Raw genomic sequence first — 25875 nt, forward strand, 5'->3', positions numbered from 1 at the left:
GAGATTTTCAATATAAATATATTATGTTCCTAAAACATAATTATTCTGAGCTAAGTTATTAAAATGCCAGGAGTTTGAAAAAAAAAATCTAACCATCCTAAAGAGTCTTTTGTTATTTTTGAAAATTTATTAGAGGTATGTATGTGAAGTCAGCCCAAATACTTCGTTAACCTTGACTTTAAATAGTAGGAATTTATGAAAATAATAGGATTTGTTTTTCTTTTAAATCAAAAGAACAAAGGAAAATAAATGCTTAAAAATGAGACAATCAGATAATAACCACTTATGTAAGCAGTGGAAATCTAAATGTGGTTACTTAGGAATAGTTCAGTATCAAAAGAAAGAATGCCAAATATATTACTTATTTATTGAGACACAAAAAAGGCCTGGCAGAACAGGAAATTCTTGAAGCTCTGCCCAATTACTTGGCATGGACATTGGAAAAATCTAAATCTAGGAAGTTTAGTGTATTTAATAATATTTTCATTGTGTTTATATAAAATCATGTATGTATAAGTAAGAGCCAGTACATTTGTTATTGCTGATAATGAATAACAGAAATAACCTAATATAATCTCTTTTAATTGGAGAATGCCTGTTGGACATATGGCAATATTCTTTTCACCCTTTGGGTTAGGATTTTGTGAAAAAATTTTTGCAGGTACTAAGAATGCTAAAAAAATAAGTACTATTGGGACTTATCATTATCATAAATGCATCATTGTAAGAAAGGGAAGCCTGGGCTCAGGTTAAATGATTCACGGACACCATAATTGTTGTTGCTGTTGTTGTTCAGTCACTAAGTTGTGTCTGACTCTTTGCAACCCCATGGACTTTAGCCCACCAAGCCCCTCTGTCCATGGGATTTCCTAGGTAAGAATACTGGAGTGTGTTGCCATCTCCTTCTTGAGGAAATCTTCCAGACCCATGCATCCTGCTTGGCAGGTGGATTCTTTACTGCTGAGCCACCTGGGAAGTCCAGACACCATAATTAGAAGCATACAAAATAAGTTGTCCAGACGGAAAATCGGGGATTGGAGCCCTATCCTGAAGCTAGCATAACCTGGTTCTGGGATCTTGAATAGGGCCATATCAAAATTATCCTTGGTCCTCTTCATTTTCTACTTCTAGATTCCTCTTCCCCCAATTATGACAACCAAAGATTGTATGGAATCCTCTTTTGATTGAACTTCTTGAAGCAGAATTCTGTGCGGTGGGAAGGAAGGATCCTCCAGGGCAGGAATGCTGGATATTCCTAACTTTATCATCAATAATAGCTCAGTGACCTGAAGCAAGTCACTTCGCTATTTCCTTCATTCAAACAACAGAATGGGAAAGACTAGAGATCTCTTTAAGAAAATTAGAGATACCAAGGGAATATTTCATGCAAAGATGGGCTCGATAAAGGACAGAAATGGTCTGGACCTAACAGAAGCAGAAGATATTAAGAAGAGGTGGCAAGAATACACAGAAGAACTGTACAAAACAGATCTTCACGACCCGGATAATCATGATGATGTGATCACTAATCTCGAGCCAGACATCTTGGAATGTGAAGTCAAGTGGGCCTAAGAAAGCATCACTACAAACAAAGCTAGTGGAGGTGATGGAATTCCAGTTGAGCTGTTTCAAATCCTGAAAGATGATGCTGTGAAAGTGCTGCACTCAATATGCCAGCAAATTTGGAAAACTCAGCAGTGAACACAAGACTGGAAAAGGTCAGTTTTCATTCCAATTCCAAAGAAAGGCAATGCCAAAGAATGCTCAAACTACCACACAATTGCACTCATCTCACATGCTAGTAAAGTAATGCTCAAATTCTTCAAGCCAGGGTTCAGCAATACGTGAACCATGAACTTCCTGATGTTCAAGCTGGTTTTAGAAAAGGCAGAGGAACCAGAGATCAAATTGCCAACATCTGCTGGGTCATGGAAAAAGCAAGAGAGTTTCAGGAAAACATCTATTTCTGCTTTATTGACTATGCCAAAGCCTTTGACTGTGGGGATCACAATAAACTGTAGAAAATTCCTCAAGAGATGGGAATACCAGACCACCTGACCTGCCTCCTGAGAAATCTGTATGCAGGTCAGCAAGCAATAGTTAGAACTGGACATGGAACAACAGACTGGTTCCAAATAGGAAAACGAGTACGTCAAGGCTGTATATTGTCACCCTGCTTATTTAACTTATATGCAGAGTACCTCATGAGAAACGCTGGGCTGGAAAAAACACAAGCTGGAATCAAGATTGCCAGGAGAAATATCAATAACCTCAGATATGCAGATGACACCACCATTATGGCAGAAAGTGAAGAGGAACTCAAAAGCCTCTTGATGAAAGTGAAAGAGGAGAGTGAAAAAGTTGGCTTAAAGCTCAACATTCAGAAAACTAAGATCATGGCATCCGGTCCCATCACTTCATGGGAAATAGATGGGGAAACAGTGGAAACAGTGTCAGACTTTATTTTTGGGGGCTCCAAAATCACTGCAGATGGTGACTTCAGCCATGAAGTTAAAAGACGCTTACTCCTTGGAAAAAAAGTTATGACCAACCTGGATAGCATATTCAAAAGCAGAGACATTACTTTGCCGACTAAGGTCCGCCTAGTCAAGTCTATGGTTTTTCCTGTGGTCATGTATGGATGTGAGAGTTGGACTGTGAACAAGGTTGAGCACCGAAGAATTGATGCTTTTGAACTGTGGTGTTGGAGAAGACTCTTGAGAGTCCCTTGGACTGCAAGGAGATCCAACCAGTCCATTCTGAAGGAGATCAGCCCTGGGATTTCTTTGGAAGGAATGATGCTGAAGCTGAAGCTCCAGTACTTTGGCCACCTGATGCGAAGTGTTGACTCATTGGAAAAGACTCTGATGCTGGGAGGGATTTTGGGCAGGAGGAGAAGGGGACGACAGAGGATGAGATGGCTGGATGGCATCACGGACTCGATGGACGTGAGTCTGAGTGAACTCTGGGAGATGGTGATGGACAGGGAAGCCTGGCATGCTGCGATTCATGGGGTCGCAAAGAGTCGGACACGACTGAGCGACTGAACTGAACTGAAGTGAGGCTTCCTTAGTGGTCTGGTGGTTAAGAATCTGCCTGCCAATGCAGGTAGGGACATGGGTTTGATCCCTGGACCAGGAAGGTCCCACATGCCACCAGGCAACGAAGGCACAACTGCTGAGGCTTCTGCGCCCTAGAGCCTGCACCAAGAGCACTCACTGCAGCGAGAAGCCCAGGCACCGAAACTGGAGAGTAGTGGCTGCTCACCGCAACTAGAGAAATCTCTTGTGCAGCAATGAAGATGCAGTGTAGCCAAAATAAAATAAATCTAATAAATTAAACAGCAACAACAACAATGAGGTAACTGGACTAAAATCTTTAAAATCTCTTTCAGGATAAAGGAAAAAATCTTAGAGACTAGACAATAGCATTACTTTAGAAGGTAACATTGCTAACTGAGCATTTATATGCTGGTGTCCTGCTCAGAGAATCAAGCTGAGAGTTGTCACTAAATTTCTGCTACACAAACTGTGGTCTAGAAATCAGCAGCAAAGACATCCTCTGGGGCCTCTTTAGAAATGCAGATTCCCAGGCCTCATCCCAGATCTTCAGAATCAGAATTTATGTTTTTAAACAAGCAGATTCAAGTCTGAGGAGCAGCTGGGCTAGATCAAATTTGTGAATGTTGATGCCGACTCAGTTATACTTTGTGTCAGAGGTGAGAGGGATGGAAGGAAGTCCAAAGCCCAGCCAATTTCCCTTGACCATCTGCAGGTCCCTCAGCCTGAGTCCTTTCTTGTTTAAAGTGAGAAGTTAAGCAGAGTTGAGACCTCTCTGGACCTGGATAAGATCTCTTGGAAATGTCAAGTGAGGGTAGCCTTTAGTTTTCAAAGCACACCAGTTCTTCTATTTCCTCTGGATCTCTATGCTTGCTTTCCTTCCACCTGGGACACTTCTCATCTTTCACTCCCCCTTTCACTTATTCTTGTTTCACTTATTCACTTATTCTTATTCTTTCTTCAAGAATAAGAAATTCTTACGTAACTCTTACGAAACTCTTTAGTAATTCTTATTCTTTCTTCAAGTCTCAGTTTAGATGTCACTTTTTCTAAATGCCCCCTTTTCCCACATGCTTATCTGAGATAGATTTCTGTAGGTTTCAATCTGTCTCATTAACAGAAATATTGTGGTGTGTGTGTGCATGTGTACCCACACACACAATCTATTTACTAATGACTCTGTTAACTTACATGGCTCATACAGACCCATTCTCAGACTTTTCAGAGACCCTTCCGTATTGAAAGCAAGAGCAAGAAAGAGACCCCTCCACCCCATTCATGGGGCTAGGACATAACAGACATGAACAAAGGCATTCTAATGTTTCTGTAACATTATTTTATCATTTGAAACTTTATAGTAAATTTTGGTATTTTGGTGTCTTTTAACATCAAATCTTAAAATAACACAAAATATAAGATGGAAACGTATTTTAGTTGATCTACTTGGGCGATGCAGGTGTAATTTTAATTTTAGTTCACACAAACTTATAAATTGTTATTTTCCTGAAAGAAAAATGCAAATGAAAGAATGATGAGAGATGAGGAGAGGGGTGCAGCAATGGCATCCCACTCCGGTACTCTTGCCTGGAAAATCCCATGGACGGAGGAGCCTGGTGCGCTGCAGTCCATGGGGTCGCAAAGAGTCGGACATGACTGAGCGACTTCACTTTCACTTTTCACTTTCATGCATTGGGGAAGGAAATGGCACCCCACTCCAGTGTTCTTGCCTGGAGAATCCCAGGGGCAGCGGAGCCTGGTGGGCTGCTGTCTATGGGGTCGCACAGAATTGGACATGACTGAAGCAACTTAGCAGCAGTAGCAGAACTAAGAAATGATGGATGGGCAAGTAGTCATATGGAGAGAATTTCTGGGGAAAATCAGAGATTTTAAAGGATGTTTTCCCATGCAATCTGTTTCCTTCATATGCTCACAGACAATAGTTTTGGCTAGGTATGCAGCAATGCTTTTGAAACTGGATATGTAGCCTGCATTTTGCTTTTGCTTTAAGTGGGAATTTAGTTGGAAATGTGACAATTTCCTTAGTCACTTTCAGTAGTACAAGGAGAGGGCACCTCTGGGTACCCAGAGGTGGCCCAGTTCATATTTTCACAATAATGACTAATATTTATTGGACACCTGTGTGCCCTGGACAGTGGGATAAATATTTTAATGTATTTCCACATTTAATTCTTATAACTTTATAGAGCAAACATTACTGTTTAGGAATTGTCAGAGTTTTGTCAGAGTTTTACAGAAGAAGCTGAGGCTCAGCAGTCAATAATTTATCCAAGACCACACAGCCAAAGAGTGCCAAGGGACCAGGAAATCTCACCCACAAGCCATGTTGCCTCCCTGTGACAGTACACTGGAGCCCTCTACCCAAATGACATTGATTAACAAGCAGTGACATTTGGGTTCATTTCTTCAGCCAGTTGTGATTCTATCTAACTTCACTGTTGTCTGACGTACACTAGAAAAATCTTCCTAGCAATGCTGATTAAGAATTAATCTTTTGACGGGAGTTAAACCCCAACAGAGGCATGGCTCTGCTAACCTTATTTTGCACATGAAATTTGGAATTAGTCAAGAAACTTACAAGATTAACAGTAGGAAGCATACTTTAATACTATACATGCTCATGCTCTATCCAGCCAGAAGTTTTCTCAAGTTTGTCAAAATAACAGAAGGGCTTAAGGAAAAAGCAAACAAACAAACAGAGACTTCTAGGTGTTTTCGTTTTTTTATCATTTGGGGAAATTGTGATGGTCGCTAACAGACTAGAGAGAGTCCTGAAGATTACTAAAATAATTTTGCTGCTAGATAAATGAGAACCTTGATTAATGAACTGTTTGTTTAACAGGGAAGGACAAATTACCTGAGTGAACCATGCATATCTATCTTCGTCTTAGAAAAGGCTTATCAGCTGCTTCCAGGAGATTGTATATATGAGAATATTAACTCCTTTTTGAAAGCAAGTGGAACTTCCATTGGTGGGCCAGGGGTTAAGACTGCGCTTCCCCTGCAGGCTCGACCCCTGGTCAGGAAACTAAGATCCTACATGCCAAGTGGTGCCGCCCCAAAAATTAAAGAAAGAAAGAAAATTCATTACCTCTTTACAGATATCTCTAGAATATTTGGTTAGTATCATGCTGAAATCTAGACATATTATGTCTATTTCAAGTCCTTGATAGTGCCAGAAACAAAACGAAGAGCTTTAAATAGGTTTTACCTTTCTTTAGTTAAAAATTTTAAAAACTTTCTCTCTGAAGCTAAATTGATTTACTTGCAGGTAAGAGAATTCACATCAGTAAATAAATTCACTGCATAGTTTACTGAGGGGAGAGAATGGTGGTTTCTGAAGTGTTAGAAATGGAGTTTCCTGGTTATACTCTTGAAAACATACCCTCCGGATAGTATAAAATCAGTTCAGCATTTGCCTATCTTTAAAGTAGTCTATTGCCATTGGTCAGGAAGGATGCCTTAGCTACGGTAAGGATCTAGCATGTTCCTCAAAATTCATATCCTTCAATAGTTTTACCTTGTTTCAACTAATTCTGAAACACAGGTTTGGCTTTGATATTCCCCTAAGTGCTTCTATCCTGGCCCAGTGGTAAAGAATCCACCTTCCAATGCAGGAGATGCAAATTTGATCCCTAGGTTGGGAAGGTCCCCTGTAGTAGAAAATGGCAACCGACTCTGCTGTTTTTGCCTGGGAAATTCCGTGACATAGGAGACTGGCAGGCTACAGTCCATGGGGTCACAAAAGAGCTGGATACCACGAAGTGACTGAACATGCACGCATGCACAGTGCTGCTATAAGTGAAACATTTTCCCTTTGCAAAAATTGGAGTTAATTTGGCTTTTTTAAAATTTATTTTTGAGTCCATGTTGGCTTCTAAAAATCAAGATGTCTGCTGGAGCTCTAGCCACCTCAACTCAACCGAGTTTCAGGCAAGAGGAAAAAGAAGAGAGGGAAGGGGAAAAGAGTAGATTCTCCAGCTGAGTCTGTTTTCTTTAGGGATTTTCCTGAAACTCCAACCAATGACTTTTGCTTACTTTCTTTTCTAATTTTAACTGGAGGATAATTGCTTTACAATGTTGTGTTGGTTTCTGCTGTAGAACAATGTGAACCAGCCCCAAGTATTGATCACTTCTGGTTGTAAGGAAGGGTGAGAAATGTAGTCTCCAGCATTTCACTTCTGTAAAAGTAAGGTTCTGTTAGTAGGAAGAAGAAGCTGGACACTGGGTAGGCAAATAGATGTTTTTGTCTCAGAAGGAAAGAAGGTGCAGGGATTTGCTGATGTAGATGTATCTTTTCGATGCAAGAGAAGGACACTGAATCTGTTAATGTTGAAGAGATTTGGCATTTCTGTGAATTTCGGTGACAAGTTCATCACTAGAGAAAAGGGATATTTGCGGACAGTCTGAGAAGTATGGGGGACGATTTGGAATAGTGCTATGAAAAATGACAAGAACCACATCTTAGTGGACCGGCACATAAAAGAAGGGCTTAGCAGGAGCTGGAGATCATTAATTTGTCCTGGCACACAACTGAATAGCTGTGGGATTTTCAGCTATTCAGTGCTTAACAAATCAGATATAGGAGCATGGCTTAATTCATTTAACATTGTCTGTGCGTTGGATGTGGGGTTGTAGGAGGTAGAAAAAAATCAAGGAAGAGAAAAATTATTTTGGCAAAAACGGACAAAGTAATTCCAAAGGAGGTGTGGGGTTTTTATTCAGGCCTCAAAATGCAGGCAGGAGTCTACTGAGAAGGGAAGGAACACCAAGCAAAAGAATGGAAACAAAATCAGAGATGGGAATGAACAAGACCTATTGGAGATACAGTAAGTCTGTTTGGCTGAGTAGAAGGGTTAATCTAAGGCAGTAATAGAAGGTGGATATTGAAAGAGTACATCTGATAAAGACCGAATAAAGAACAAATTCTTTAGTCTTGAATTCCAAGCTGTATTTTCCAGGCAATGAGGAACTGTTGAAGGTTATTGTGCAGGAGAGTGATTTAAGAAGACTGATGTGGTGGCAGTGTGCTGTAAGGATGGGAAGAGGGTGGTTGTGAAAAGAGGTTTAAGAGGCTGGCAAAGGACTCTAACATTCGGGAGACGATGCATGGAAAGGAGGGGACTAAAAGGCAGCCAAAGCAATCTTGAGAAAGAAGAATGGAACTGGAGGAATCAACCTGCCTGACTTCAGGCTCTACTACAAAGCCACAGTCATCAAGACAGTATGGTACTGGCACAAAGACAGAAATATAGATCAATGGAACGAAATAGAAAGCCCAGAGATTGGACACCTTATCTTCAACAAAGGAGGCAAGAATATACAGTGGATTAAAGACAATCTCTTTAACAAGTGGTGCTGGGGAAACTGGTCAACAACCACTTGTAGAAGAATGAAACTAGAACACTTTCTAACACCATTCACAAAAATAAACTCAAAATGGATTAAAGAGCTAAACGTAAGACCAGAAACTATAAAACTCCTAGAGGAGAACATAGGCAAAACACTCTCCGACATAAATCACAGCAGGATCCTCTATGACCCACCTCCCAGAATACTAGATATAAAAGCAAAAATAAACAAATGGGATCTAATTAAAATTAAAAGCTTCTGCACAACAAAGGAAACTATAAGCAAGGTGAAAAGACAGCCTTCGGAATGGGAGAAAATAATAGCAAATGAAACAACTGACAAACAACTAATCTCCAGAATATACAAGCAACTTATGCAGCTCAATTCCAGAAAAATAAACGACCCAATCAAAACATAGGCCAAAGAACTAAATAGACATTTCTCCAAAGAAGACATACGGATGGCTAACAAACACATGAAAAGATGCACAACATCTCTCATTATCAGAGAAATGCAAATCAAAACCACAATGAGGTACCACTTCACACCAGTCAGAATGGCTGCGATCCAAAAGTCTACAAGCAATAAATGCTGGAGAGGGTGTGGAGAAAAGGGAACCCTCCTACACTGTTGGTGGGAGTGCAAACTAGTACAGCCACTATGGAGAACAGTGTGGAGATTCCTTAAAAAACTGCAAATAGAACTGCCTTATGACCCAGCAATCCCACTGCTGGGCATACACACCGAGGAAACCAGGAATGAAAGAGACATGTGTACCCCAGTGTTCATTGCAACACTGTTTATAATAGTCAGGACATGGAAGCAACCTCGATGTCCGTCAGCAGATGAATGGATAAGAAAGCTGTGGTACATATACACAATGGCGTATTACTCAGCCATTAAAAAGAATACATTTGAATCAGTTCTAATGAGGTGGATGAAACTGGAGCCGATTATACAGAGTGAAGTAAGCCAGAAAGAAAAACACCAATACAGTATACTAACACATATATATGGAATTTAGAAAGATGGTAACGATAACCCTGTATGCGAGATAGCAAAAGAGACACAGATGTATAGAACAGTCTTTTGGACTCTGTGGAAGAGGGAGAGGGTGGGATGATTTGGGAGAATGGCACTGAAACATGTATAATATCATATAAGAAATGAATTGCCAGTCTATGTTCGATGCAGGATACAGGATGCTCGGGGCTGGTGCACTGGGATGACCCAGAGGGACGGTACGGGGAGGGAGGTGGGAGGGGGTATTCAGGATGGGGAACACATGTACACCCGTGGCGGATTCATGTTGATGTATGGCAAAACCAATACAGTATTGTAAAGTAAAAATAAAAAAAATAATAAAATCCTAAAAGAAAAAAAAGAAGAAGAAAGTCACTAACGTTCATGCTCCCAGCTCTTTCCACACCCTGGGCTCTCATTTGTGAATACTTGTCAAAGTGTTCATCTTAACACACTGGGTCCTTCCCCATCCTTCTTTCCTTCCTTCCTTCTTTACCCTCCCCTCTCCCCCACCCCTCTTCCCTCCCTTCTCTCCCTCCCTCCCTCTTTCTTCTTTCCTTCCCTCCTTTCTTTCTACAAATACTTACTGAATATTTACTACTTACAAACTGGACATTGTATAAGGCACTGAAGATTCAGAGAAGGAAAATTCATTCCCTTGGGGAATGCAAACAAGTAAGGAAATCAAGTGGAATTTAATAGGGGATCAAGTAGAAGTGTGTGTGCCAGCTTTTAAGGGCACAGAGAGTAGGGTCCTCTAATCTGTTATGGCAGAGAAGATGATACTTTAACTTGCCTGGAAAAATCACCAGGGAAGCAGGTAGAAGAGGGAGCAAAGATGCAGCAGGAAAGAGGACCCTGGGCCTCAGGGGCAGCTGGTGGCTTGGTGAACCTGATCACAGTGTGTCAGAGCAAAGGACCGTGGGGTTCAAGAAATTACCAGAATCTTCTGTGTCCTGCTAAAGACATTAGATTCTATTCCAAACATGTTTTGGAATAGGATTTTACGAAGAATATTAGCTTTTTAGAGAGTCACTGAAGGGGCTTCCCAGGTGGTTCAGTGGTAAAGAATTTGCCTGCCAATGCAGGAGACACAGAGACGCAGAAGACGTGTGTTCAATCCCTGGGTCAGGAAGATTCCCCGGAGGAGGAAATGGGAACCCATTGCAGTATTCTTGCCTGGAAAACTCCATGGACAGAGGAGTCTGGCGGGCTACAGTCCATGGGGTCACAAAGAGTCCAACATGACTTAGCAACAAAGCATGCAGGCAAAGAGTCATTGAAACAAAGGAGTTAAAATTTCAGGGCTGGAGTCAGATTGAGACCAGGGTGTTACTCGTGGTTCAGCTACTTGGGGACTGTGTGACCTTGGGCGAGTAACTTAACCTCTCTGCTCTTCATTAAAAAACGAAAAGAAAAAAAAAAAGAAACAACAAAAACTACCCTCCTCGTAGGATTTTTTTTTTCTTTTTTCTGATAGTTAAATGAATCACCATTTGTAATATTCTTAGCACAGTGCCTGGGGCTGAGAAAGCCCTCAAAACTGATAGCTACTTTTACTAGTACTCATATCGCCTCTAGCATTGTTACTACTACAATAACTGTTCTGGGAGTGGTGTGGAAGATGAGATAAGCTGGAGGAAGGGAGATTTGTCAGGAGGCCTCTGCAATAATCTAGGGAAGAATATTTGTTTTATCCAATACCTAAATGTCATTCAGAAGGAATACAAAATGTAGAATAAATGAAAAGACGGACAAGTAGAATTTAGTGACTGATTAGCTCAAAGAAACCAAGGAAAGAGTAAAAGATGACCGCAAGGTTTCAAGCTCAGGTGACTGTAGAATTCTGATACTGTCTGCACAAGGAAGCTCTTTCTCTTCCCACCCATTCCCTCAAGTTTCTCAGGCCATTGCTCGCCTGACATCTTTGGATGGCCAGTTCATTTTTCAGTTTCATTCACTAGGTCGGTGACTGTGCTGTGTGGGTGTGCCACTCTGCCTTTTTCTGGAATGCCTTGTCAAAGTCATAATGAAGGCATATTTGAATTTAGAACCTTCAAATTTCTGAAGTGTTAAATTCCACTTAGAAATTGGTTTTGAATAAATCTTTCTATGCCTGTGTCCTAAGTCGCTTCAGTTGTGTCTGACTCTCTGTGACCCTATGGACTGTAACTTGCCAGGCTCTTCTGTCCGTGGGATTCTCCAGGAAGAACACTGGAGTGGGTTGCCGTGCCCTCCTCCAGGGGATCTTCCTGACTCCTGGGAACCTGCATCTCTTACATCTGCTGCATTGACAGCCAGGTTCTTTACCACTAGCGCCACCTGGGAAGCCCATAGATCTCTCTATATATGAGCCCATATATCTTTTTATATTTGCTTCCAAATCTTATTTCATATTCTAGATCATATGTTTCATATTCTAGACATTCTAGATCACGTAACTATCTCTAGAAAGACTTTAACATCTATGCCTCTGTTTAGAAGCATTAATAGAATTCTATACTTTATACAATTTACATTGTGTTTGGAACAAAATTTTATTATGGCTGCTTAATATTATATACTCTTTATTTTCTCTTCTGTTTTATATTGGAATTATATTTTTGGTCCCATATCACAAATAAAAAAGCAATCAAACCTGGCTTGGCTTTTGGCTTTTCTCTTTCTGCCACGTTAGTACTTCTGCTCTGACTCTGAGGGCTTGCCTGGTGGCTCAGTGGTAAAGAACCTACCTGCAACGCAGGAGACACGGGTTCGATCCCTAGGTCAGGGAGATCCTCTGGAGTGGGAAATGGCAATCCACTCCAGTATTTTTGCCTGGAAAATTCTAAGGACAGACAGCCTGATGGGCTACAGTCCACGTGGTTGCAAACAGTTGGACATAACTGAGCGACTAAGACACAAACACTTATACACACAATCTGACTCTGAAGACAGTTGGAGAAATCTGGAAGTATGATATGAGATCTTGTTTTAACCAAATGATCTGTTCATCATGAATGTGTGATTTCGATACAAGGAAATAGGAAGGGAGACTAAGGCCACAGTTTTTTGCTTTCTTTTCTTTTTTCCTTTTTTTCTTGAGTTCAGTTATTCTGATTACTAAAAATGCTTTGCTGTTTGACAAAGAACAGAAATTCTGAGTTTGGATGGGGTTCAGGGATCCAGTAACATTCAGAGAAATTGTTTTTAAGAGAGAAACTTTAAAATAAATGCCTTATACAAAAATAAGTAACACAGCCTAAACAAGTTGGCAGAGTTCTCTGCTAGTGAAAATGGCCTTGTGTTGATCTGTCTAAATTCTCTGCCTAGGTTTCTTGGGATCCAGGGCACCTATCCGTGAGACAGCTGTCCTGAACTAGGGGAAGTAGAACAAAACTCACTGCCTATTGGAATCTCTGTCCAGGATCTTGGCTTCCTTAGTTTCTGAGTTCCTGCCAATGAAGTTAGCAAGAATTAGTGCAGGCTTAGAGGTCAGAGTTCAACAGCAAGTACCTCCACACCAGTTCATATGCAACCCTTGTACTCTTTCTCTCCACTTGTCACCTAGTCTGTGTGTGTGTGTGTGTGTGTGTGTGTGTGTGTGTGTGTGTGCCCCCGTGTTTCAGAAATAGTACATGAAGGATGGGAAATTGTCTCTGTGGGAAAATGTAGTATTTTGGGTTCTCAGCATTTTAGTCATCTGCTCTTGTATTTTTCCAGACTGTGAACTTATTTTGAGGCTATTAAAATCTATTCACGGTGATTAAAAAAAAGGTAGGGACTCACTGACTCTTTCCCAATTGCCGTTTTGTCTAGTAGCAAGTACCCAAACGCTTTAATTTTCCTATTTCCCTTAGTGGTGGCAAAACAATCCTACTCATTTATGAAAGGACCTATCTCTGCCTTTATTTTCTGTGCTGGTAGATCAGCAGGACGAAACAGTCCCTGGGCTAACTTGTCTGTCCAGAAGTAAGGATTTTGGCAGCTGCTTCAGGAATTGGCTCTCTGGTGAGGGCGCTGGTCTCCCTTGGGTGTGGGAGAAGAGAGAGGTAGAAGGGACCGGAATCCCATTAAGATCACAGGCACAAAGGAACCAGGAAGTAAGAAGAAATTATTACAGTCTGTTCATTGCTCAGGATGTTAAAGGCAATAGCCTGGGCTGGTTGGTTAGTCATTAGCAGAAAGGAAAGAGCAGTGAGGGTCAGGACTGGTCAAACCTCTGAGACGGACTTGAGGCGGGGAGAGAGCTGCCGGCAAAGGCAAGATGTGAAGACAGACTTACTTGGAGTTCACCTGCTTCTCTTGGTAACTTTTTCCTGGGACAAGAACCAAGATGCCTCTTTTCTGTTCTCAGGCGTTTGTCTAAATAAAGCGTTCTCAAATTTCTTTTTGTGGAGGGAATCCTGAGAAACCTTCCCACCGATCAGCTGCCCACTTTCCACCTGGTATTGCCTTGGAGCTGGTGAGTCTCTGCAAGCAGGTTGGCCGGACAGCTGTGAACGGGGCTTTGTACACTCTCCCAGAGCCGGCAGGACTGGTGCGGATTGCAAAGTTTCCGGGTGGAGGAAGAGAAAGTGGATCTGCAGAGAGTGAGGGGAGAGGGAGAAGGCCCTCTCCCCCACTCCCCCCGGGGGCGCCATGGGTAACCTCTGCCTGAGGCTCCGGACCTACCTGGATCGTTGTCCCTGCTGCTGGTGGTCTGAGGAGGCAGACAAGCCCGGGGTGATTCAGAACCCATGGGCTGACTGCCCTCCTGATCCTCCCCGGCCGCTGGCTCCAGAGCCCGAGAGAAGCCAGGGCCAGTTCTTTGTGGCTCTATTTGATTACCAGGCTCGGACAGCCGAGGACCTGAGCTTCCACGCGGGTGACAAGCTCCAAGTCCTAGACAAGTCCCACGAGGGCTGGTGGCTGGCCAGGCACTTGGAGAAAAGGGCCGACAGCGCTGGCCAGCAGCTGCAGGGCTACATTCCTTCTAACTACGTGGCTGAAGACAGGAGCCTCCAGGCAGAGCCGTGAGTATCACACACACTATTTCTCAACTCTCTGAGGGCGGGTAATGGGTTTTTCTTTCTTACCTAGCTGCAAACCCATTAATTTTCAAAGAGCTGCTTAGAAAGTTATGAGGAAGTACTGGAAAGATCCTTCTAATTGAAACCCATCTCCCCTGAGAGGTGAGAGTGAAACTGGAAGGTAATTTTTGAAGTGACTTCCGTTACAGTGGCATACTCCACCTGTCCTAGGGGCAGTTTCATCAACGTAAACAAATGGTGTATTTAATACTCTCTCTTTTCTTTGGCTGTAAAAGAAGTCAGGGCTTCCCTGGTGGCTCAGATGGTAAAGAATATGCCTGCAACAATGCAGGAAACCGGGGCTTGATCCCTGGTTGGGGCCTCTGGAGAAGAGGATGGCAACCCACTCCAGTATTCTTGCCTGGAAAACCCCATGGACCGAGGAGCATGGCAGGCTACAGTTCATGGGTCACAAAGAGTCGGATACGACTGAGTAACTAAGCACTAAAGAAGTCGTGCCTCACATTAACATAGAACTGGGTTTCTTTAGCAGGTAGCTCAGTCGGTTAAGAAACTGCCTGCAATGCAGGAGACCTGGGTTTGATTCTTGGGTTGGGAAGATCCCCTAGAGAAGGGAATGGCAACCCACTCCAGTATTCTTGCCTGGAGAATCCCATGGACAGAGGAGCCTGGTGGGCTACAGTCCATGGGGTCGCAAGAGTCGGACACGACTTAGTGACTCAACCAGCAGCAGCAGCAGCAGCTGTATCATAGGTCTCCCTTAAACCACACTTTCAAACCTCAAGTCCAGCTCTCTCTTTTTCTAAACTTCTGAAGCATCAACTCCAGTCCTGATAGACACACAAAGGCTAACGAACGAATTAATAGAAGGTCACATTTAGAAGATGTCACCTTTTCCTAGTAAAATCATGACTGGATGGTCTTCTTTGAATCCCATTTGGTTTTTATTATAATTAGAAATTAGCCAGCTACAGATATTCAAGAGGTTTTAACAAGGAAAATAATGACGTTATTTCTCCAGAGAAGGGGATAGGCTTTACCCTGATATTTGAATAAATCCTATGACTTATAGTGGAACCAAGGAAGAAACTTTTATGTACTTAGGCACTTACCCATTCATCTGTGCACCTATCCATCCATCCATGCAAGTGGCAGGTGGAGTAGTGGCATGGGGAGTTGGGGCAAGGGCAAGGTTATGCTAGCGGTGGTTTGAATATAAAATAGAGCAAGGTCTTGACAATAGATACTTGGGGTGTGGTGAGTTGAGAAGCAGGCTCTGACTGTTACTTGCCCAAACTGTTTCTACCTCGTTCCAATGAAACCCAAGACTGGGAATGTTTCTCAGGACTCATTTTATAGAGTGTATTCTTAGTAGAGGCACCTCTGGGGACTCACTCATTTTCTTATATGTTTTCTCTTTTGATGTGAACTGCAGCATTTTTTTACTGGCCTGGGGAAAAATATTGTAGAAAGAGCTATGGTGCATTGTTGCTGCTTTCCAAACTCAAATTCAAATACAGAGAGGGTTAGGGGACTTTGAGATTTTTTTTCCAACATCAGGGGTCTATGAATGTTAAGAAGTGCCTTATTTTAAACCTAAATAGAAATGAATTGAAATCTAGACTTCTGACAAATGGAACTGAACTGTTCTCAGATGAGAAAATCACCTATATGAACATTTATTTCTGTGATAATCTATATGAAACGTCTTTATTCACTGAGTGCTTAGTTATATGCATTTATAATATGATTTTTTCTACTACATGATTTCCATGTAAGGTATGGCATTATATATGTTTTATATCCAGTGTAACATAATATTAATGCTGGTGCTTTGAATTCATAATATACTAGTTTATATATATTCAATTCATTTAACTGCTTAGGGCTCCGTTTCCTCATCTGTAAGTTCTCTGGGGTCTCCTAGACCTCTAGATTTCTCTATTATATAGGAACATGACCTCTTATGTTTCAAATGTAGTGGTTCAACTACATTCATACTTGACAGAACAATAGATGCTGAAGACAGCAAGTGAATTGAAATCAGCATTTCAAAAGCAATAATGTTTTGGGTTAACAGGATCAAACACAGCAGCCTTACTTCTTTAGATTCTTTTTGCCTAACGAAGTAAGACAGTTACATTATCATGGCTGTTTTTCGATTCTCAGGGGTTGTCTGTAGCCAAGAATACTTTTTTCCCTCTGCACGTAACTCCTGACCTTTCCTCTTGGAATTAGTTCTCAGCAGTGTCCCCATGCGTTACTACCATCCTGTATCTTTGTGTAGGATTTTCTTGGGATCTTCACGTCCACCGGCATAAAAACTTGATGCCCAAGAATAGAGATGCAGATGTAGAGAACGAAGCTGTGGACACAGGGGCAGAAAGAGGGTGGGACAAACTGAGAGTGTAACATTGACATGTATACACTACCATGTGTAAAGTAGATAGCTAGCAGGAAGCCGCTGTGTAGCACGGGGAGTTCAGCTTGGTGCTCTGTGATGACCTAGAGGGGTGGGATGAGAGTGGGTGTGTGGGAAGGAGGCTGAAGAGGGTGGAGATACATGTATACATATAGCTGATTCACATTGCCGTATAGTAGAAACTAACACAACATTGCAAAGCAATTATACTCCAGTTAGAAAATAATTAAAAAAAAAAAAAAAAAAAAACCTTTGATGCTCATATACTGCTCTCATGCCTCCAGGTCAGCATGAGCCACTTGTTTCCTTTTAAGTGTACACCATGACTTTCACCTGTGAACCCAGGTTGCTAATAAGGTTCTTGCAACCAAACAGCTAAATTGCTTCAATGCTTTTTATGCAGGCGGTTGTAGCCTCTAGAATTTCACCCCATTTCAAGTAGAAGCAATTTTAACTTAGTCTTCTAAGTGAAGGTATCCAAGGAACCCACAGTGCCTTAATACCCTGGGGAATTATTATTTTTTTAAAAAGCTTATTTTAATAACTTTCTTATGTGAGTTTTTAAACTTGTATTCCTTATGAATAAATAAATAAACTTCCTCCTTCTCCTCATGAATTCTATGAAAGTTAATGTTTATTTTACAAGGAGCTCAGTATATAGTATTAAGTAAAGATTATTATCTTCACATGTGTGAGATGAGAGGGAGTGGGAAATCAATGAAATTTATCATCCAGTTCCTTTTTAGACTGGTTTAGTGCAATACATTTGAGTGTTTATTGTTAATGTCTTTATCCTTGACTTGCATTAATAAGAAGACAGTGCAAATACTTTTGGAGTAATCAGTGGCAGGGCATGTCAGTTAAGTTTCAGTGTTGGTTTGTTCCTTTGTTTAACATTAGGAAATAAAGATGTTAGAAAAAGAACTAGACTATTATTAAAAGACAAACTAATATAATAATTGATGACTAAATTCCACCTAGAAATGCTTTCCCTTTTCTGAATACTTTACATTAAATGATATAATAAATTCATTCTGAATGATTTATTTTGTTTCTAGGAAGAATCACTGTTTTATCTTCAATTTTGATTCCTAGATCATTTCATAGATGAGTGTTTTTCTTCCACATCTTCAACATGGAATCCCTCAAAAATCTTACTCTTAGGCTCTGATTACTCAGAACTCACTGTACCCTTTTAAAATTCAATGTTCTTAGAGATATAGTTAAAGTTCTCCCAGAAAATAATGGTATGGAAATTACCTATGAAGCTTGAAGCCAAGAACAATGGCTTTAAATTCCATTGCTAAAAAAATTCAAGTGATGAAATATATTGATGAAAAGCAAAAAGATCAGTAATTGTATAATTTCCACAAAGCATCATTCTTCTGTGAAGAGTTTAAAAGTTGTTTCCCTAATTGTTTCTGTGCTTTTGGTGGTTCCCACCTTTGATGTTAAACTGGACTAGACTCAGAAGTACTTTGTGAAAAGATTTTCCTACTCTTATTGCCATGTAAAGGTAGATTGGGCTTACTTCATGGCTCAGTGGGAAAGAATCTTCCTGCAATGCAGGAGATGGGTTTGATTCCTGGGTTGGAAAGATCCCCTGGAGAAGGAAATGGCAACCTACACCAGTATTCTTGCCTGGGAAACCCCATGGGCAGAGGTGCCTGGTGGGCTACAGTCCATGGGGTTGCAAAAGAGTTGGACATCGACTTAAGGACCAAACAATAACAACAAAAGGTATATTGTTCACAATTCCTCTCCTATTCACCATGATACAGACGGCCTTGAAAAAGAGCACAAGAATAAATATTTGTAACTTGTAAATTCATTGTTAGTTTATGCTTGTCAGATAAAAGTGTTAGAATTTTATAAAGTTTTAAGATAATAGAATTTCTCTTTGTTTAAGGAATATTTTTATAATCATGCTCCTCTTTAATGTGTCAGACTAAAATTCTGTCAAGATTTTATCTAACTTAAAGTCATTGCTGAGGTCTGAAGAAAGTCATTGCTAAGTCATTGCTAAGGCTTGAAGAAAGTAGCATGGGGAAATAAACTAGTATGTGCTCAAAAAGCAAATTCTCTTACACCACTATCTAAAAATACAATTGCAACTTTGCTACTTGGTTATTTGAATACTGTTGAATTTAATAATAATTGTCCAATATAAGTTGTACACAATGTTCCTAGTTGTTTTCAGCCTAGATGTCAGTAGATGTCTTTCTCTGCTAGGATATGAAGCCTGCATTTGAATCTTAAAGAGAGAGGAACAATGTGTTTTAAAAATCATTTACCATCAATAAATAAATAAAGAAAAAAGGCATCAGGATATTCACAAATCAATCTAACATATCTACTTTGAGTAGTTGAAATCATTAGAAAATCACCGATGGGTAAGCAGTCGCATAAATATTCTTAATCCACATCATTTATTTCTTTTCCTTTGTTCTAGTTTTCAGGGAAGACTAAATGCATATGGGTAGAATTGGAAAATAACATATTTTCAATTTCTCTCCTTGAAGACAAAGTATTCTTAGATCTATAGTTTAAAAAACTAAGTAAAATGTTTATTTTTATATAAAAGTAAAATGCATTATAAGAATACATGTGGTTACTTATCAAATTAAATGTTTTGGATAATCTCAAGATAAGAATTTTCAGACATAATTTAAATCAACAAAAGCATATTTCTATGCTGAGATTAACTGGAAAACTCTGTAATTAAATGACTGCATTTCTTATAAAATTATGATATAATCTTATTTCTTTATCCTTTGATATAAAATAACAGTGTGATAAATTTATTGCTCAAATACTTTGTAAAAAATTAAAACCCAGCAAAGCCAGAAATAAATAAAATTTAAGAAAAAGAAGTAAAATAGGTACTTTTAAAATTTATTAAAAAATTACATTTCAGCTATATTATTACATGATTTTTCATATTAATATAATTGTACTGCATTTATGTTTATATAACTGTGTTTATGTCCATTATTGAATGCATTATATATAATTTTCATCATTTTTAAGGAAAATTATAATTAACTGCTACATTAAATACATTTTATAAGAACAATGGCAAAATTACAGAAATGAGGAAAAGAGAAATCAGCAGAACTTCATTAAAATCAAAGTAAAAGTATAAGTATAATTAATAACAGTTAAAATAGTTGATTAATAGCAGTAAAACTTGACTACAGGCATCTCAAAATATTATTCCTTTGAGAAGCAATGAAGTACCATAGTATGGAATTATTAAAATAAGTCAGGAGTCAGTCATTTAATTGGTAAACTTAATTTGGAAGTTTCAGCTGCAATATGCCATTCAGAACCACTCTCTCTTAATAAAAGCATGGGTTATTTTTTCCTTCTCAGGTTTTCAACAAATTTTTAGTATGGGGAAATATTATATGTGCGTGGAATATTAATAACTCATACACTACTGTGCTTCAGTCCTAAAGATTAGAACTTAAATTCTAGCTTGATTGAATTCATTCTTTGAAAAAGAAGAAAGATCCTATTGGTTTGTTTTTTTTTTTCAAACTGGTTTGATTTTGTTCAAGTGAATTTATTTGAAGGTTTGGTTTGTCTCTGTAGATAGATCCTAGTATTACTTTTTCAAGCATTTCACCAAACTGATATGAAAGTAGACACAACCTTCTATAGTAAAGTAGGACATTGTTAAGCAAACACTGTGTCCTATGGGCTAGGTTCTGAGGCTTCCCAAAGAGAAGCCTACAAGACTTTGCCTCAACTAAGTGTCTGATTTTCAGCTCAGAAAACTTTGTATTTCGCAACTACCTATACCACAGTGAGAATTTATACAGTAAATAAAAATCAGAGACATTTTTTAGTTCTTCTGGTGGATATTTTAACTTGGTCCCTATATTAATGACATAGAATTTTGATTGAGGTATAATGCTGGTTACCCTTTTTGATCTGGCCTGTGGTGTGCTTAAAAACCAGGCTATGGGTCCCAAAGATCTGAATTTGAATCTGGCTCTGTCATGACCAAGCCATGTGACTTTGAGCAACTTACAGTACATAGGAATAAAAGTGACCCCTATCTCATTGGATCAACATGTGACATAAATTAATTAGGTTGTTGTGCAGAAAGCATGCACCATAGAGAACCTGACACATAGTCAGGGCTTAAGAAATGTTATCTGTTACTTAGCTGGCCAGCTCTTCCTTTACCTCTGCCTAAATGGATGACACTTTGCACACCCCACTCCAGCCTCAACCCACAATATTCTTTCCCTATTTCAGCATCCACACGATGAGCATCTTTCCATCTTTCTCCCATACTCTCCTTTCCCTGTGGTCTTGAGCTTCCTGTGTGTGTGTGCTCAGTGGTTGCTCAGTTATGTCCGACTCTCTGCGACTCCACGGACTGTGGCCTGTCAGGTTCCTCTGTCCAGGGGATTTTCCAGGCAAGAATACTGGAGTGGGTTGCCATTTCCTTCTGCAGGGGATCTTCCCAACTTATGGACTGAACCTGGGTCTTTTGCATCTTCTGCCTTCTTTACCCCTGCGCCACCTGGGAAACCCCAGGAGTAGGTTATTGCGCTTGCAAACTCTCCCTCTTTTTTTTTCCTGACCAGTTCTCATTCATCCCTCAGGTCTTACCTTGTTTGTTCCTCTCTCCCTGAAGGCTTGGTCTTCCTGCTCAGAGCCTTTATCAGTTTTCATTATTGTTATTTTCTCTAAGGCTCTAAGCTGTTTGTGGGAGGTGGGGAGATGAGCTATTGCCTTGGGCTCTGAAACTTCATGTAGTGCCTGTGCATAATAAACACTCATAAATGTTGGTTGAGTAAATGAATAATTAAATAGTGATTGCTTATCTATAAATCTCAAGTCTTTTATTGAAATAAGAAGCAGCTGTCTTATGGAAAAAAGAATCACCTCTTTTCTTTGACTGTTTCTCTCCGAGTTGCTTTTTTTAACCTAGGAAGAAAATCTACTGAGTTTCCTTATTTTAGGGATAGGCCATTTTGCATTTTTTTCTCAGTGAATTGCCCATGCCTTAATTTCTGGTTATACTCTTAGTCATAATAGCACAATTTCCAGGCTCCTAGAGATTCGTGGCTTCATTCGGTCCCTAAGGGAAAAATATTTAGGGAGTTATAGACTGATTTGAATATTCTTTGTAATGTAGAATGAATACCTAAATGGTATGTATATATGTTGTTTTTGGATATCATTTCAGTGAGATTCACAATCAGTTCCTGGTTTGATATTCATTGCGACTAAACTGAACTGAACTGAAACTATACTGTGGTTAATTTAAAGTAATCACTGGCCTGAGCTTTTAATGGATGGAAAAGCAAAACCCAATTTACAAAATTAATGTTGTGGGACCAGAGTTATAATTTCAGTTTTTATGCTGAACATATACAACTTCAAATTATTATGTGTATGAAATATTTTCCAGTTTGTGCATGCTGAAAGTTTGACTTTTTTTTTTTTTACTGAATATTAGGATTGTCACTATTACCTTCTAAAACGTTACCAAACAAAATAATTACATCTTCTTTTTACTAGCTTTCTTGCTAATTAGCTGTTAATTTCTCTGCAGCATTCTCTGACTCCCAGTTCTTAGCACATCATAGCACTGGAAGGACTTTCTGGGGAAGATAGTTATGCAGATTAATTGCAGCTTGAATAATATTTCAGACATCCTCAGGCTATTTTCCAGAAGACTGCAACTTCAGCAGTTAGTCTATGTGGATGTTTCTTTGAAGATGAACATAACAGAAGAATTTCTCTAAAATGCATAGATTCAAATGTAAAACATATGATCTGTATTACCCAAATTATTGCTCATTTGGTGAATTTCAGATACTACAATAAACTACCCTTGTGTAATATCTTTGTCATGTCATTTTTTCCCACAAAGTTTTTCAGTTAGATTTTTTTCCTATTTAAAAACTAAACTAACTTTAGTGTTAGCCTCTAATTTTTTTCATGTTTTCTTTTTTATTTATATGCATTATTTTATACAGACTTTAAATTCAGAATAAATTTCTCAATTAGAGTTTTTATCCATTAATTTTGTGCCTTCTTAAGGGTAAAATGAAAATACAATTCAAGAAATATTATTGCTGAGAACTTTTGAACTTTATGAAAAGTGAAAGTGTTGGTTGCTCAGTTATATCTGACTTTGCGACCCATAGACTGTAGCCTGCCAGGATCCTCTGTCCATGGAATTTTCCAGGCAAGAATATTGGAGTGGGTAGTCATTCCCTTCTCCAGGGGCTCCTCTTGACCCAGGGATTGAATCTGTGTCTCCTCCATGGCAGGCGGATTTTTTCTTTTTTTAACCACTGAACCACTAGGGAAACCCTTGACCTTTATTTTAGGTTTCTAATGTGAAGAACATTTAGAATCTTATTTTAAAATAAATCTTTTCACTAACACAAATGTTGCATAACACACTGGCAGTTGATTTGGATGATTCAGGAAAATCCTATATGTGTGCTCAGTTGCTTAGTCATGTTGGACTCTTTATGACCCCATAGACTATAGCCTGCCAGGCTCCTCTGTCCATGGAACTCTTCAGGCAAGAATACTGGAGTGGGTTGCCATTTCCATCTCCAGGGGATCTTCCCAACCCAGGGATCGAACCCAGTCTCTTGTATCTCCTGCACTGACAGGTGGATTCTTTACCACTAACGTCACCTGGGAAGACTATATAGTTCCAGTGAAAGGCCAGTAATTTGATAGACTAAAGTCACTCCAGTATCACATCTATCTTTTAGCCATTTCTGAAAATTAGTTACAACATACCAAGATTCCCATAAGGGACACTATTGCAAGCTCCAGAATTGTGCTCCTTGCAAAGTCGCTGCCAGAACGTCGTCTCTGGAGGTGCCTGTGTTATTTCTGTGAAGTTGGACTCAGGATACTTTCTGCAAATCTTTTCAGCATTTCTAGTCATTGAAGAAGATAGAGTCTACCAGACTCATGTATCCATTGAATACACTTTTTGTGTATATTTACCATGTTAAAGGCATTGTTTTTTGAGATAACAAAATTAATAAGACAGTGCTTTTTCTCCAGATAATTTTACAGTTTCTGGAGGTAAGACTGTTAAACCAAGAATGTATGACAATGCCTATTAGACAAAGACTACCAAGAACATACCTATAGTAGTTTATTATTCATTACAAGGAAAGAGACGCAACCCATGGACAAGAGTGGAGCATCTCAGTAGGAGTATTAGAACACACGAGAGGATTTGGGGCATTGACTTTGGGGAGAGTTTAGGAAGCAAGACTGCTCTGGATGGATTACTGTCAGGAAGCAGGGTAACTGTATGATTTTGTATCTTAGTTAATCTTCTTGAGAAAGAGGGAAGACTCGATCAAGATTAAAGTTATGGTTGGTAAAGAAAGAGCAGTCACTTATGTTAACCAAGATAGGTGGATGCTTGGTCATTTTTGTGCTTGGACAATGTCCATTTTTCTGGTGAGTGTTCAGATATAGTTAAGAGTGAGCTGATCTTGTTTTTGCCTTGATCTGTCATGGTCACAGAGTGGCCTTGTCTGCTGTTGGTGTTTATGTTCAACAGGAGAACTCCCAGGCCTAGTCTGAAGTGCCAGGCAAACTCTTGGGTGCCAGGGCTGCTTTTCTCTCTCAGCCAGCATAGGGCAGATGCTGATAAATGCCAGACAGTAGCACAACTGTCTGTCACATAGCTTGCACTTCAAAATAGTATTTTAAAGGATGTTGAGGAACCAAATACATGGATGAATATGTGCAGAGGTAGAAGAGAGAAATTCTGGTTTTGGGAAAATCACACCTTTCTTCCAGGGTTCCGCTCTCTTGACCCCCTCCCAAGAGTCTTTTTCTAACCTTTATAGAAATAATTCGTAGTTTGTTTTCCCCATAATCTCGTATAACTTGTGAGTAGAACAATAATAAATAATGTGCACGCTAAGTCTCTTCAGCTGTGTCTAACTCTTTGTGACCCTACGGACTGTAGTGCCCACACATGTTTCTGTCCATGGGATTCTCCAAGCAAGAATAACAAAATGGGTTGCCATGCCCGCCTCCAGAATAATAATTAATAACTGATATTTATTGAGACTTTATCATTATGCTACTCAAAAAATATAAAATAATTGCACTTGTATTACCTTATATATTACAATCTGCTGAGGTAGCTGCTTTCCCTGGTGGCTCAGAAGGTAAAGAATCTGCTGCAATGCAGGAGACCTGGGTTTGATCCCTGGGTCGGGAAGATCCCTTGGAGAAGGGAATGGCAAACCACTCCAGTATTCCTGCCTGGAGAATTCCATGGACAGAGGAGGCCAGCCAGGTATAGTTCATGACGTCATAAAGAATCGGACACAACGGAGTGACTAGCACTACACTTCACAGATGAAGAAATTGAAGCTAGGAGAATTTAAGCAAACTGCTCAAAGCCCACTCCATACTCTTGCCTGGAAACTCCCATGGACGGAGGAGCCTGGTAGGCTGCAGTCCATGGGGTCATGAAGAGTCAGACACGACTGAGCGACTTCACTTTCACTTTTCACTTTCATGCATTGGAGAAGGAAATGGCAATCCACTCCAGCGTTCTTGCCTGGAGAATCCCAAGGACAGAGGAGCCTGGTGGGCTGCCGTCTATGGGGTCGTCTACTCTGTAGTTGGACATGACTGAAGCAACTTAGCTGCAGCAGCAGCAGCTCAAAGCTACACAGCTAATAAATGATGAAACTGAGGTTTACCTGCCTCCATCCTGCCTCTGGACTCTCTACTTTTATCATATGATGGCTAGTTGCATAACTTATGTCTTTCATATGAGACTGTGAAGTCTTCAGTTCAGTTCAGTTCAGTCGCTCAGTCATGTCCGACTCTTTGCGACCCCATGAATTGCAGCACGCCAGGCCTCACTGTCCATCACCAACTCCCGAAGTTCACTCAGACTCACGTCCATTGAGTCCGTGATGCCATCCAGCCATCTCATCCTCTGTCGTCCCCT

The 25875-nt window shown here is 40.0% G+C and overlaps 1 protein-coding gene across 1 annotated transcript in view; it reads left to right on the forward strand.

Annotated features, from left to right (window-relative positions):
• The first annotated feature begins 14072 nt into the window (after positions 1-14072).
• The window catches only part of FRK (fyn related Src family tyrosine kinase), a 97290-nt gene continuing 85487 nt past the window's right edge, over positions 14073-25875 (forward strand). Inside the window, exon 1 of the mRNA XM_068985296.1 lies at positions 14073-14446. Within this exon, the coding sequence (XP_068841397.1) occupies positions 14073-14446 (374 nt within the window). The remainder of the gene's footprint in view (positions 14447-25875) is intronic.

The sequence above is a fragment of the Capricornis sumatraensis genome, chromosome 13, assembly GCF_032405125.1.
Source record: "Capricornis sumatraensis isolate serow.1 chromosome 13, serow.2, whole genome shotgun sequence".
Lineage (NCBI taxonomy): Eukaryota > Metazoa > Chordata > Mammalia > Artiodactyla > Bovidae > Capricornis > Capricornis sumatraensis.